Source organism: Mustela nigripes, chromosome 3 (genome assembly GCF_022355385.1).
Source record: "Mustela nigripes isolate SB6536 chromosome 3, MUSNIG.SB6536, whole genome shotgun sequence".
NCBI classification, from domain to species: domain Eukaryota; kingdom Metazoa; phylum Chordata; class Mammalia; order Carnivora; family Mustelidae; genus Mustela; species Mustela nigripes.
Genome location: NC_081559.1, coordinates 102,977,274 through 102,991,424, shown reverse-complemented (window position 1 = coordinate 102,991,424; position 14,151 = coordinate 102,977,274). Strand labels below are relative to the sequence as shown.

The 14,151-nt window shown below is 37.7% G+C and overlaps 1 protein-coding gene across 1 annotated transcript in view; it reads right to left on the bottom strand.

Annotated features, from left to right (window-relative positions):
- Positions 1-2,045: 2,045 nt before the first annotated feature.
- RALB (RAS like proto-oncogene B) overlaps positions 2,046-14,151 on the bottom strand; it is a 43,570-nt gene continuing 31,464 nt past the window's right edge. The window contains exons 3-5 of the mRNA XM_059394470.1: positions 13,312-13,520; positions 9,353-9,530; positions 2,046-3,608 (exon numbers count right to left, since the gene is read on the bottom strand). Of these exons, the coding sequence (XP_059250453.1) occupies positions 3,489-3,608; positions 9,353-9,530; positions 13,312-13,520 (507 nt within the window). The 3' untranslated portion in view covers positions 2,046-3,488. The remainder of the gene's footprint in view (positions 3,609-9,352; positions 9,531-13,311; positions 13,521-14,151) is intronic.

Sequence of the window (14,151 nt, the reverse complement as noted above, 5' to 3'; positions counted from 1 at the left end):
TAAAAGAATCCTATGAATGTCAAAAATGGAGTAGGGGGAAGGGACCCAAGGGAGCCACGCCCTCATCTACCACAGCAAGTCATCTCCGGGAAACGCTAAGGTCAAAAACCGAGAAATCATGGCCTAAGAACAGTATTGAGAAACTCGGGAGTACCTACGGAATGATTTGAGAATAGAAATGGTGTGGAACCTGACTTTTGGGGCAGAGGGCTGGAATAGGAAGACTGGGACCAGAGCTTCCATCACAAACACTTCCAGACCAATAGAATTTTGAAGCACATGCAGTTACAATTTTGATTAAATAATTTTAACATATTTTTAAAATAAAAATATCTACATCAAGTTTACTACTATAACATAAACTGTATATATGTGTATTTTCCCCACTGTTACTACTTACCGTTGTTCAGCTTCTATTGTATTGTAAGCTTCTAGACTAACAGAGGTGAATTCTGTATTTCAACTGCCATTGAAGTTTACATTCTATAATTCCCTTAACTCAAACATGCAGTTTTTCCCACACCTTTATGTCACCGGAGTCAGGATGGGCTCACTTAATTGGTATGCTCTTTTTCTTAGTGGTATATAAATTATGGTGGCATTTTGCAATTAATGGCGTCTTGCATTTGATGAAACAGGATACTTGTAGCAAATTACATGTCTAGGTGTTTTTCCCCTACGTCATGTTATGAAACCATAAACTGCTACATCTTTTCTACTACTCGGCCCCTCCCTCATTCCAATCCAGCCATATGATCTTTGGGGTTTTGTCCTGAACACCGTTGGGCCTTTGGACCTGCTGTTTGCAAGGCTGGGCACCTGGCTTCAAGGGCAGGCACTCTCAGCTTAAATGTCAACCCCCAACAAGAAGTCTGTTGACCATGTGGTCAAAATCAGCTCTACTGCCCAGAAACGCTTGCTATTGTATTACCCGGTTTTATTTTCATCAAAATGCTTACCCCGTCATTTTCATTTATTTGTCTCCTACCTCACTGGAGGATAAGCTCCAGGAGAACAGAGCTCTTGCCTACCTTGTTCAATACCATATCCCAGCACCTAGAACCGAGCCTGACACCAAATAGGTCCTCAAATATTTCTAGAACGAATGCTTTAGGAAAACAATGGTGGGCTCTTGGACACAATAGTTCATCATTTAGCTAGTAACAGTGTTTCAAATTTATAAATAACATCGCATCCTTATTTTCCATGTAAAAGGACCTCATATGTATAAATTCTTCTGTTAGAAAGATGCATTTCTGATTGCTATCAAGTTAAATATAATTTTAGAGATACACTAATAGCATACACCAAGAATAATCTCCATTGCATGAAATAATTCATACCATCTTTAATATATTAATAATATTAATAATTAATATTATAATTATTATAATTATAATATTAAAATTATAATATAAAATTAAAATTATAATATTATAAATTATATTATATATAATATATATTATAAATTATATAATTATATGAATTATATAATTTATATAATTTATATAATTATATAAATATTATATAATTTATATAATATTTTATTATATTTATATATATATTTATATATTATTATATTTATTATATATATAATTATATAAATTATATAATTTATAATATTTAAATTATATTATAAATTATAATATTAAAATTATAATATTATAATTTTAATATATTAATAATATTAATATTAATAATCTACCCACTATTGACCAAAACTGATATCAAACAGGTAGCAAACTATAATGAAAAGAAAAAGATTGTTTCAAAAACTTTGGGTGTGATTCGCTTCAAGCTTTCAAATTTTACAAAGAAAGAGTAGTCTTCTCTCCCAAAGGAAAGATGAAGTTAAAATTACTGTTCATACTTAAATTATATTTCCCACAACCAAGTTCAAAGTATTAATTGAAACAAAATTTGTCTGATAATACAGAACACTTAACAAGATCAATAATGAGTAAATTACTGTCAGTTTCTCTAATACTTGCATTTTACCTGTATGACAAGAGGAGAAAATAAAAAGGCTGAAAACTTGAAAAAAGTGTTATTTGTCTGCTTTTTTTATTATTATTAAAAAAGACCATGTTTCTTTAGGAGGTGATACAAGATTGCTTTCCTTTCAGATCATAATTTCCACAATTTCTGTACTAACTATAAATTTGAATGGTTCCCACTCTCCCCACCCCAGTTCACTTTTGGCACCTATATGTGGAATATCACTTCTGAGAAATGGGGGAAAATGTGCTGAATACTGGGTCTAAGTACTCCTTTCCTGAGGAAAAATGTTCAGATTGCTAAATTGAGAATATTGATACAAGAAAGCATAACAATATCTCAATAAAAGCCTTTTTCTAACCAACTCTAAGGTCATCTCAGAAGAAAATTATGTTAGAAGTAGCAGCCAATTCTCAGAGGTACAAGGGCAATGGCTTATCTTATCCTTTCCCTCTTCTCCTAAATTTAAATTTAGAATTACAGAGAAATTCTATGAGAGGTAGCAGAATGTCTGGCACAGGCTCCAGCTTCATGATTTGAGAATACAATTTCAACTCATCACATTCTTCAGAAGAACTCATGATACTGAAAAGAAATAAAAGAAGAGGCTCTCTTGACCTCTGAATGCAGAGAGGTTGACCAGAAGGAGATATTGGTTACCAGCAGAGGAGGAAGAGCCTAACCATGTCTGGCCATTAGGAAAGGATGTATCCCAAGATATATTCTTAATCTAATTAGAAAAGTGTGTCATTTATAAAGTATACCAGTCTTGAGTCCTCACTTGATCTGCGAAAAAGAAGCTTCTGCATAAAAATAAGGATGCTACAGGAGAAAAATAGACAACACAGGCTATACTTGGCTGTTTAAATATGAAGAATTCAACTTTCATTTTTCATATGGGTGAAGGGTTTATGAGCTTGTTACTGACCTATTTGGCCTGACTCATATTTATTTATTTATTTTTTTTTTTGCTGTGCTTCAGATCCACAGGGTAGTGCCAAGAAACTTATCCCAAAAAATCTCTGAATTTTTATTAGAGCTTAATGGATTTTTTTGAGTACTTCTGTTAAGCTGATGAGAGTTAGGAAGGTTCTTATCTTACCCTCTGCCCAAAACTTAATAAGACCTTTTCATTTCAAAATGGAATACAGTGATGTTATAAAACTAGGGAGGGAAGTAAGATGCTATGACAGTACATTTCTGTTTAACAAAACACTTATTTCTTACCTATACACTACATATGTGATTAAACATTTGGGAGGGAGAAGGAAACTCCCAAACCTCCTGACAAAGTAGCTGTTCCAATGCATGGACAAGGGCTTATTTCTTCTGCCAGCTACTGGTTCACAAACATTTCCCCCATTTAAAGAAGTATGTGTAAATGAGGTTTGGAAGAGCAGGGAACACACCAGGAAGTCGACTATACTCTTCTCTTAATGAGCCCACCCCATGTCCTTAGCGGCGATCGACTTCATCCGCCATCTTGGTTTTCACAGTAAGCAACACCTTTCTTTAAAACTTTTCTTGTTCTTGCTGCTTTTCTTGCCATTCTTGTCTTTGTTCTCAGACATCTTTTTGGCTCTGATTTCTCTCATTAGATCAAAGAACACCTGGGTTGGGAAGGAAGGAGTGAAAAGAATAGGGAGGAAAAAGCCATTTAATGATTTCATGAAGTATTTCCACTAAGTAGGCTATGTACTTACATTTTAAAGCATAAAGCAAACTTATTTTTATCAACTCTGTGCCAAAATTTGCATCAGACTTTCTAGCATCTCCAGCCACCAGCCAAGGTTAAGAATAGGAGTGCCTGCCACTAGGTACTTTCTTAGATACTACCATGTCATCCTTATCGTGACCTTATGAAGGTAGGAACATCATTATGCCTGACAACTTCCCGGGCAAAACTAGAAGACTCAGAACATGGAGGGGGTGGGGAGAAGGGGGATAAAGCATAAACAAACTCAGTCTCCTGCACCAGGAAACTGGGGATATGGGGAGGAGAAACATGCTGTCCCACACCCTCCCACGCCCATGCCCCTGCCCTCATTCTCAGGAACAGTCACTTGTTCCATTCCTTGTGATGTTCACCGAAAGGAACTTTATCAAGAACTGATAGAAGGCTTGTCCTTTGAATGCCAGCATGTTATTCAGATACAAATTATCATTGGTCACAATAGTTTGGGTTTTGCCCTCTGCTACCAGCAATCATGCCAAAGTGCCAATGATAACCCAAGCAGACAAAATATGCTTCCTACAAAGAAACATTTCAGATTTCTTGGAGGGAATGACAGAGACTAAAAGTGTGAGACTGAGTGTAGGCTTTAATCTTTGGATGTTCACACAAAACTACAAGCTCCTTTTATTTTCATAGACATATCTTCTTGATGAAAAGGAGACCAACTTTCTGAGTGGGGGACTCCTTGTGCATCTACCACCAGCTCTGGGCACAGAAAAAGACCTTCCTCCCAAAGTGACCTAAGCAGCCCACCCACCAGGGCAGCAGTGAATGGCTTCAGATGTTACAGCTTTTTCTTTTTGTTCTAACAGCAAAGGCAGGAGGGGAATGGAATGTGTCCAATTCAAAATGATGACGAAGTTGTTCATGGGCCGATCTTATCAACAGCCTCCCATCCTTTAGTGTAAATTGTTTACGAGTGAATACAATGCTGCCAGTCATAAGTTTCTCCTGGGTCCTGTTTGGCAGGTCAGGCTGGTCCAGTGGAGGAAGGGGCGATGGATGGTGCCTGGCAACAGCCCCAACCACCAGCACCCTGTCAAAAAACTACATATCCATGGTTACATGCTGAGAAAGTCTTACTGATTTTTTTTTTTTTTAAATAAAATACAATGTCTGGATTTCCTGTGTGTTCCTACGACTAGGACACAATTTGATAGAAAGAGGTTTGGAATAGCAGAGGAATCAACATCAGAATTGAGAAATAATATGAAGAAAAAATAGCTAACAAGTAAACATACTTCATGTCACAGACAGTTTTTTATTGTAGATGCTGCCAAAGTGCTTCTAAAGTGAACTTTCTGAGGAGAAATAACGGACACCAGAAGATACAAAGAATTACAAGAGAATATTAAAAAAATGCTATGCCAACCAATTAGACAACCTGAAAGAGATGAATAAATGCCTAGAAACATACAATATTCCAAAACAGAATCAGGAAGAAAAAGAAAAATCTGAACAGACTGATCACTAGTAACAAAACTGAACTGGTAACCAAAAAACTCCCAACAAACAAAAGTTAAGGACCAGATGGCCTCACAGGTGAATTGCACCAAACATTAAAGAACAGTTAATACCTATTCTTCTCAAACTACTCCCCCAGAAAAATGAAAAGGAAGGAAAATTTCCAAATTCATTCTATGAGGCCAACATTGCCCTAATACCAAAACCGGACAAAGACACCACAAAAAAAGAATACTACAGGAGCACTTGGGTGGCTCAGTCAGTTAAGTATCCCGCTCTTGATTTAGACTCAAGTCATGATCTCAGGGTCGTGACCGGGAGCCCACATAGGGTTCCATCGCTTCCGGCTCCATCGAGCTCGGCATTTAGTGGGGAGTCTCCTTGAGATGCTCTCTCTCTTCCCTCTGCGCCCCCCATGTTCTCTCTCAAATAAATAAATAAATCTTAAAAAGAAAACTACATGCCAATATCTGATAAACATAGGTGCAAAAATCCTCAACAAAAATATTAGCAAACTGAATTCGACAATACATTTAAAGGACCATTCACCACAATCAAGTGGGATTTATTCCAGAGATGTAAGAGTGGTTCAATATTTGCAAATCAATCACTGTGATACATCACATTAAAAAGAGAAAGGATAAAAACCACATGATCATCTCGAAAGACCCAGAAAAAAATCATGTGACAAAATACAACAACTGTTCATGATAAAAACTGCCAACAAAATGGATTTAGAGGGAACATACCTCAATATGATAAAGGCCATATATGAAAAACCCACAGCTAACATCATACTCAATGGTGAGAAACTGAGAGCTTTTCCTTTATGATCAGGAACAAGAATGTCCACTGTCATCACTTTTATTCAAAATAGTACTGGAAATCCAGTACAAGAAACAAAAATAAAAGGCATACAAATTTAAAAAGAAGAAGTAAAATGGTCACTATCTACAGATGACATGATACTATGTATAGAAAACCCTAAAGATACTGCAAAAATACCCTATTAGAATGTATAAATAAATTCAGTAAAGTTATAGGTTACAAAATTAAAACACAGAAATCTGTTGTGTTTCTATACACCAAAACTGAAGCAGCAGAAACAAGAATTAAGAAACCAATCCCATTTACAATTATACCAAAAAGAATAAAATACCTGAGAATAAATTTTATCAAGGAGGTAAAAGACCTATACTCTAAAAACCATAAGACATTGATAAAAGAAATTGAAGATGACAAAAACAAATAGAGAGGTATTTCGTGCTCACAGACTGGAAGAATTAATATTGTTTAAATGTCCATATTTACCAAAGCAATTTATAGATTCAGTGCGATCCCTATCAAAATACCAATAGCATTTTTCACAGAACTGAACAAATAATCATAAAATTTGTATGGAACCACAAAAGACTTTGAAAAGACAAATTAATCTGGAGAAAGAAGAATACAGCTGGAGGTATCACAATCCCAGATTTCAAGATATACTCCCAAAGTGTTAGTAATCCAAACAGTATGACCTGGCTCAAAAACAGACACACAAATGAATGGAACAAGACAGAGGGCACAGAACTAAACCATGATTATATGGCCAATTAATCTAAGACAAAGGAGGCAAGAATACATAATGGGGAAAAAACCCCATCTTCTCAATAAATGATGTTGGGAAAACTGAACAGCCACATGCAAAAGAATGAAACCAGACCACTTTCTTACACCATACACAAAAATAAACTTGAAATAGACTAAAGACCTAAATCTGAAACCAGAAACCTTAAAACTCATAAAAGGAAGAACATAGGCAAGAGCACTGGGTGATGTATGGAAGTGCTGAGTCACTGTGTTTGTACACCTGAAACTAATGTTACACTGCATGTTAACTACACTGGAATTTAAATAAAAATTTGAGGAAAAAAAACATAGGCAGTAATTTCTTGTACATCAGCCTTAACCACATATTTATGGATCTGTCTCCTCGGGCAAGAGAAACAAAAGAAAAATAAACTATCAGGACTACCCCAAAAGAAAAAGTTTTTGCACAAGGAAGGAAACCATCAGCAAAAGAATAAGACAACCACTGAATGGGAGAAGATATTTATGAATCATATAGTCGATAAGGGGTTAATGTCCAAAATATATAAAGAACTTACACAACTCAACAGCTAAAAACCAAATAATCTCACTAAAATGCACAAAGGACCCAAATAAACATTTTTCCAAGGAAGACGTAGAGACAAGTGACAGGCATATGAAAAGATGCATCACTCAGCCCCAGGGAAATGCAGATCAAAACCACAATGAGAGATCACCTCTCACACCTGTCAGGCTAGTAACAAAAAGACAAGAAAGTAAGTGTTGATGAGGATGTGGAGAAAGGGGAATGCTTGTGCACTATGGGTGGAAATGTAAAATGGTGCAGCCACTGTGGAAAACAGTATGGAGGTCCCTTAAAAAATTAAAAATAGAACTACTATATGATCTAGTAATTGTACCACTGGGTAGTCATCCAAAGAAAATGAAAACACTAATTCAAAAAGATATATGTACCTGGTTTTTATATTTTTATAGTAGCATGATTTACAATAGCCAAATTATGGAAGCAACAAAGGAGTCCATCAACAGATGGATGGATAAGGAAGATGTGGTGTACACACACACACAGAGGAATATTACTCAGCCATGAAAAAAGAATGGGCTCTTGCCATTTGTAACAACATGGATGGACCTACAGGGTACCATGCTAAGTGAAATAAGACAGAGAAAGACAAATACCATATGATTTCACTTGTATGTGAAATCTTAAGAAACAAACAAACCAAAACAGACTCTTAAATACAGAGAACAAACTGGTGGTTGCCAAAGGGAAGGAGGGTGGGATGATGGGTGAATTAGGTGACAGGGATTAAGAGGTCCAAACCATCAGTTATGAAACAAATAAGTCACAGTGACAGCATAGGGCATTTAGTCAGTAATACTGTAATAATACTGTACGGTGACAGATGGTGACCACACTTATCATAGTAAGCACTGAGTAATACACAGAATTGTTAAGTCAATTTGTTGTACACCTGAAATGAATATGACACTGTATGTCAATCATACTTGAATAACTTTTTTTTTTTTTAATAAAATGAGTCCCTTCTAATGCCAAATTCTCAATGCCAATGTTCTTCTAGCATCACTTCAAGGTAAAGTAAGCTTGATTACCAATCTGTCCCTCATCAGGGAAGAAGTAAAGGAGAATTACTTCCCCCTAAGAAAGCATAAGAGGCACTTTGGGGGATTCAGATGCTGTCGCAGATAGAACAAAGCATATTTAGCCACTGCAAGGAGGCCAAAGTGAAATGGGTTTGGATGTTCCAGGAGCAGGGATCGTGAAGTAAAAGCTAACAAACAAGGTGAAGGCGAAGGAAAAGCCATATGTCTAAGGCTGTCTACTTGAACTGTGTGGCAACCACTCTGCACCTTAATTCTTAAAAACAAGAAAGCAAAACAAAACCAAAAACACACCCCAAAACCTAACGATAGCAATCACTGGTAGGTGGATTTTCAAAAATTGTCAACATTCATCATTGTCAAGGTCGCCCTTTCATTGGCGTCAGAGATCTGAATGAGAAAATATGCAGGGGATGGATAAGAGAGAGAAGAGAGATCCCTGGAGAGTTGATTCCTGAGAGTAAATGCTTCTGAGAAGTTAAGTTATAAAGACAGAACACTTTGGCCCCGCCAGTGGCCAGCAAGGTGAAAAGAATGATTCTGACAGCAAATCAAGATATGCCGTGTGTCTTGGAGGAAGTCCCTGAGAACCTGCTGAAGAACTTGACCCTGAAGAACAGGAAGCCATGGCAATAAGAGCACAGGGAACTACTCGTGTCCACCCACACAGTCTGCACAAAGCCAGGGTCTCATCTTGCTAGACTCCCGAGGGCCGTGTCAGCACTAAGCATACCCCACAAAGTCTCCCGACAAAGTGAGAGGACCCTGTGTTTTTTTAACTCCAGGGTCAAACCCTCCCAGGGCTTCTCACCGTACTGGCTGAGACATCTGGAAAAGGCAGTCCTCCCCTACTTTGCATAAACAGTTCCCTCCAAACCAAACAGACGAGATGTCTACGTTCTGCTGTTTCTAAGAAACACGCACAAAGTGCACACCTACCTTGTCCACATTGGCCCGTGTTTTAGCCGATGTCTCCACGTACTGCACGCCCCACTCCTCTGCTTTACTCCTAGCCTCTTCGATGGGCACTTGCCTCCGCTCCTCTAGGTCAGACTTGTTTCCCACGACAAGCAATGGAATTTTATCTTCTTCAGCCTTAACGCGGAGGATCTGTTCCCTGAGATAGCATCCAAACAAACAAACCAAATAACACAGCTAAGACAGCTAGAATAAGAATCAACTTCATTGATGCTTCTCAAATGAAAGGCTTTCCTCGGGCAGAAAAGCTTATTACGCTCAGGGCATGTTCCAAGAACGCACTCCCTAGATCCTGCCATAAACGAGACAAGTGTTTTAAAAGCCTGGTTCTCAGTTTGCCTGTATCAGAAGGATGTGGGACGCTCATCACAAACACAGATTTCTGGGGCCAACAGGAGTCCCACAGAAATGATGTCTGATTAGGAGCCCAGGACTCTGCATTTCAACAGGGTCCCCCATTTACACTTAGGCACTTTTCTTTTAAGGAAAAAAACAACTTGGGAACCTCTGGGATAAAAACAAGGTAAGAGAAGTATCTTCATACATAAAATGCTTAATAATTCCCCTTTAAAAATGGTATAATTACTTTGTGAGAATAACAGCCACAAAATCAGTGTTTTTTATAAGGAAGGCGGTGGTTCATTAGATCATGAAATCAGTTTCATGAGTCACAACCGTAAATTTTTTCCTTAGTGAAACAGAATATTATAGAATAGAATGGAACCATCAGGGGTGCCTGGGTGGCTCAGTGGGTTAAGCCTCTGCCTTCAGCTCAGGTCATGATCCCAGGGTCCTGGGATCGAGCCCTGCATCGGGCTCTCTGCTCAGCAGGGAGCCTGCCTCCCCATCTCCCTCTGCCTGCCTCTCTGCCTACTTGTGATTTCTGTCTGTCAAATAAATAAATAAAATCTTTAAAAAAAAAAAAAAAAGAATGGAACCATAAGAAGGACTCTTGAGTATAAAAGTATGGTTTTGGGAACTTCTGTTTCAACCAAATCTGTATCTATGTATGCCTCTGCTCCCCCAAAGATAGTTTGCATTTAGATACAGTAAATGTTACAGCCAAGAGAACAGGGGTAGTTATGTTAAGGAATAATCAGATTTTAGTGCATATTATGTTTCAACTACAAAGTAAAAAAAAAAAAAAAAAGGAAAAGAAAAGAATCCAATTAAATTTTACCTCTACTAAAACTATCAGCTATCTAAAATTATTAATCAAAATCAAAATTAATTACACAAATTAAACATTCCACTTCCATTATTTTGGTCCAGTAAAGACAATTCTACTTCTACATTTTAAAATATTCCAAAAAAGATCCCTTCAAAAGTGCATTTTGTGGAGCTCTGCATTGGTTTTATATGATAAAGGGTAACATTTCATAAAAATAAAAATATTTTAAATTTTTTCCATTAGAGTCCATTTAAGTATAAGCAAATATTTTAAGAAAAACAAAAAGGAAGAAAAGTGGATGTTTGAAAATTGCCTTTAGATAGCTTTACTATGGGCTACATGTCAACAGTGGTCAAAGAACATACTACATTTATAAGTTAAATGATCAGCAAAACTATGAACAAGAAAAACTGACAGCTCTCTGACTCATTAGTCATGCACAGGTTTGTAAAATTACCTCATTAATAAATATGTTATATAAAAAATTGGGGTACCAAGTCTGGTCTCTTATTACAAACTGATTTTTCTAGCTTATTTAGTATTATCCAGGGAAAGTTTCAAGGAAGATAGAGCATATTAACGTTTTATGTCAGGATCTTCCCATAAATACAGACATGCTACGTTTGAAAACTGCTAAGAGGCATAACGTGAGTTTAAGCACAAAGGGTCAGATACTCTACCTCCATTCTTCTGCTTCCAATGCTGTAAGAAACCTGGACAGCCCTGTGACTTTTATCTGAATGTCCAGAGTTCAAGTCAGAAGAACTAACTTGCCCTTGTTTTTCTTTTAGGTAGTCATCTGTCCTTTTTCTTCTAAGGATCCCTGTTCTCACATAATGACCGAAACCCATCTCCCAAGATGAGATGAGACCCTGCTCCAAATCTCTGGGAATGCACGAATGGCGTGTGTGTGTGTGTGTGTGTGTGTGTGTACGCATGCATGTGGGATGGCATGGGGAGACAGGATGTCTGTTCTCGGATCAGGACTCTTCCACTGCCTATCATTTCCTTTCTTGGTGAGTCATGCAGGTGATGGGAAATCAAAAGGCTCAGAATATGCAGGAAAATGAGGAAGTGTGTGCATCTGTCATGTTTTATCTTCAAGGACAGATAAAAACAGGATTCTGTAGCTGCAAACACAGTTTTATGAATACAGGGGCTATTCCCACATAGAGAAAACTCTAGGTATGTTGGGAAGTCTGAAAATTAATAGGACCACTCAGAAGAGTCCTGGTCATTTAACTGATCACCACGACTCACACACTATAGTATCAGAGAATTGGGATGTTCCACCCTTGAAGACTTGACACTAGGCAGCACGGTAATAGATATCGACTTTGTTTACCTTCCACTCACTCTGCTGGTTTAGCTGAGTGAGGCCTTCCAGGCTCATTGATGCCTCCCCCAAATCTTAGAGGGATATTTAGTTTCCTCATTCTTATTTTTGGTTGATTCCTCGATTTTTGACCAGAACTTGCTAAAGAGTGGGAAAAAAAAATCTTTCCCCCTTTCTTAGTTTCCTGTTAGACTCTAGATCTGGTTCTTAAAATCAAAAGTCAAATGGGCAGATATGTTTATAAGGTGAGTCGTCAAAAAAACTGTAATTGTGTAAGAGAAACAAAAAGCGTATGGGGTAAAAAGAGAAAGATGTCCTTCCCATTGGAATTCCTCTTAGGATAATGCCTAACAGCTCACTGTTTCTTTATAATGAAATGAACTTAAGGTATCTTTAACCTTTAACCTGCATTTGAAATGAATTACAGCAGTTAATATTCTACTCACTGTGTAAGCAGCCCCCACACACCCTGTGAGAAGACCTGGGGACAGCACATGGTGCAGGTGGCCACCGTGTCTGCCCTGAAGGATTTATAGCCTAAAGCATCATTACATTTCATCCTATCAACTAACAAGTGAATTTTCAGATAGAGAAATAGAATCTCCAACGCTGAGTAAACTTGCCCAGGGTCACAAAAGTGCTAAGGGGCAGAGCAAGGATTCAAACCCAGATCCATCAGATTCTAAGGCTGGGCTCTTTTCCATTCGCCTAGGCTAACAGTCCTTACAGTTGCAGCAAATGGCCATGCGGACCCAAAGCTTGCAGTCTCTTGACAGTGTTTCATCAACCTCAAAATAGAGCAAAATGATTACTTTTCTGGCAAAATTATAAAAAAGATATGAACAGTTGGGGCACCTGGGTGGCTCAGTGAGTTAAGCATCTGACTCTTCATTTCAGCTCAGGTCATAATCTGCTAAGAGGCAGATTATGGCCTCGAGCCCTGCATTAGGTTCCGTGCTCAGCAGAGAGTCTGCTTGAGATTCTCTCCCCTCCGAGTGTGCACGGTCTTACTTGCTTGCTGTCTCACTTGCTTTCTCTCTCAATACATTAAAAAAAAAATCTTAAAAAAAAAGTGAATGCATCAATCCTTGTCCCTTAGGATTTATATGAAAACAAAATTATAGGTTCTTGAGAATATGGAATGGCATTGTCCTCTCTAGGGACAACAGATTCTTCAGATAATTTATATTCAGAAATTATAAAACATGGCAACCCCAAGAGACTATAACAACTGGTGGACTATAATGTGCCAAGATTCAAAAAGTCACAGAAATTCTTTAGCAGAATTTTCCCTAATAATGAGTTCAACCCTCTACTACTGTGCTCAGCCCCAAAGTCCTGCCGAGTTGAACCTGTGAGAAAGAAAGGCAAAAAGCCTCCCAGAGTCTGGAGTCTCTTTCACTTGAAACATACCTGAATTCAGCAGTTGCTGTAAATGATTCGTGTTCTGTGATTGAGAACACGAGGAGGAAACCTTCCCCGCTGCGGAAGTAGTTATCTCGAATGGCTGCGTAGTCCTCTTGTCCCGCCGTGTCCAGAATATCTATCTGGACTTCTTCTCCATCAAGAACCACTTTCTTCCTGTAACTGTCAGCTTTTGTAGGTTCATAGTCTTCTACAAACTGAGGAAATAAGCAGCATTATCAGTAATGAATAAAGTTTTAAGGGAAAGAAGATCTGCCAAAAACATACATTTCAATATATGGGCACTTTGCCTCCAATCAACTGCATATTTACCGAGTGCCTGTCATTACCACACTATGTACAAAGCATTATGAAATTAAAAATCACTCCTCATATACCCCTTCTGTTCTTTATTGCTCTCAGCTCTGCCTCTTCTTATTTTGTTTTTAAACAGGAGCAGAAATTCCCATTTTGTAGATGAGGAGTCCAAGCACAGGGCAGAAAGAACACTTGGCAATATTATTCTCAGTATAAAATTATACAAACATGGGCAAGGGTGAGAAACAGAAGCTCTTATACATACTCAACAGAAGTATAAAACTCATCTGAAAAGTAGTTTTGGCAAAAGGGACTAAGAAGATTAAATATACACATAATGAAATATAAAAGTAAACCCCTCAAGCACCAGAAGAAAACATGGGTGAAATCCTTTCATTACCTTGAAGTAGGGAAGGCCTTTTTAACTATGACTCAAAATCCAGAAGCCATGTAAGAAAAAATCAATAAATTAGACTACATAAAAAATGTTTAAAACTTCTGTATGGCACAACACACTATAAAAAAAGACAA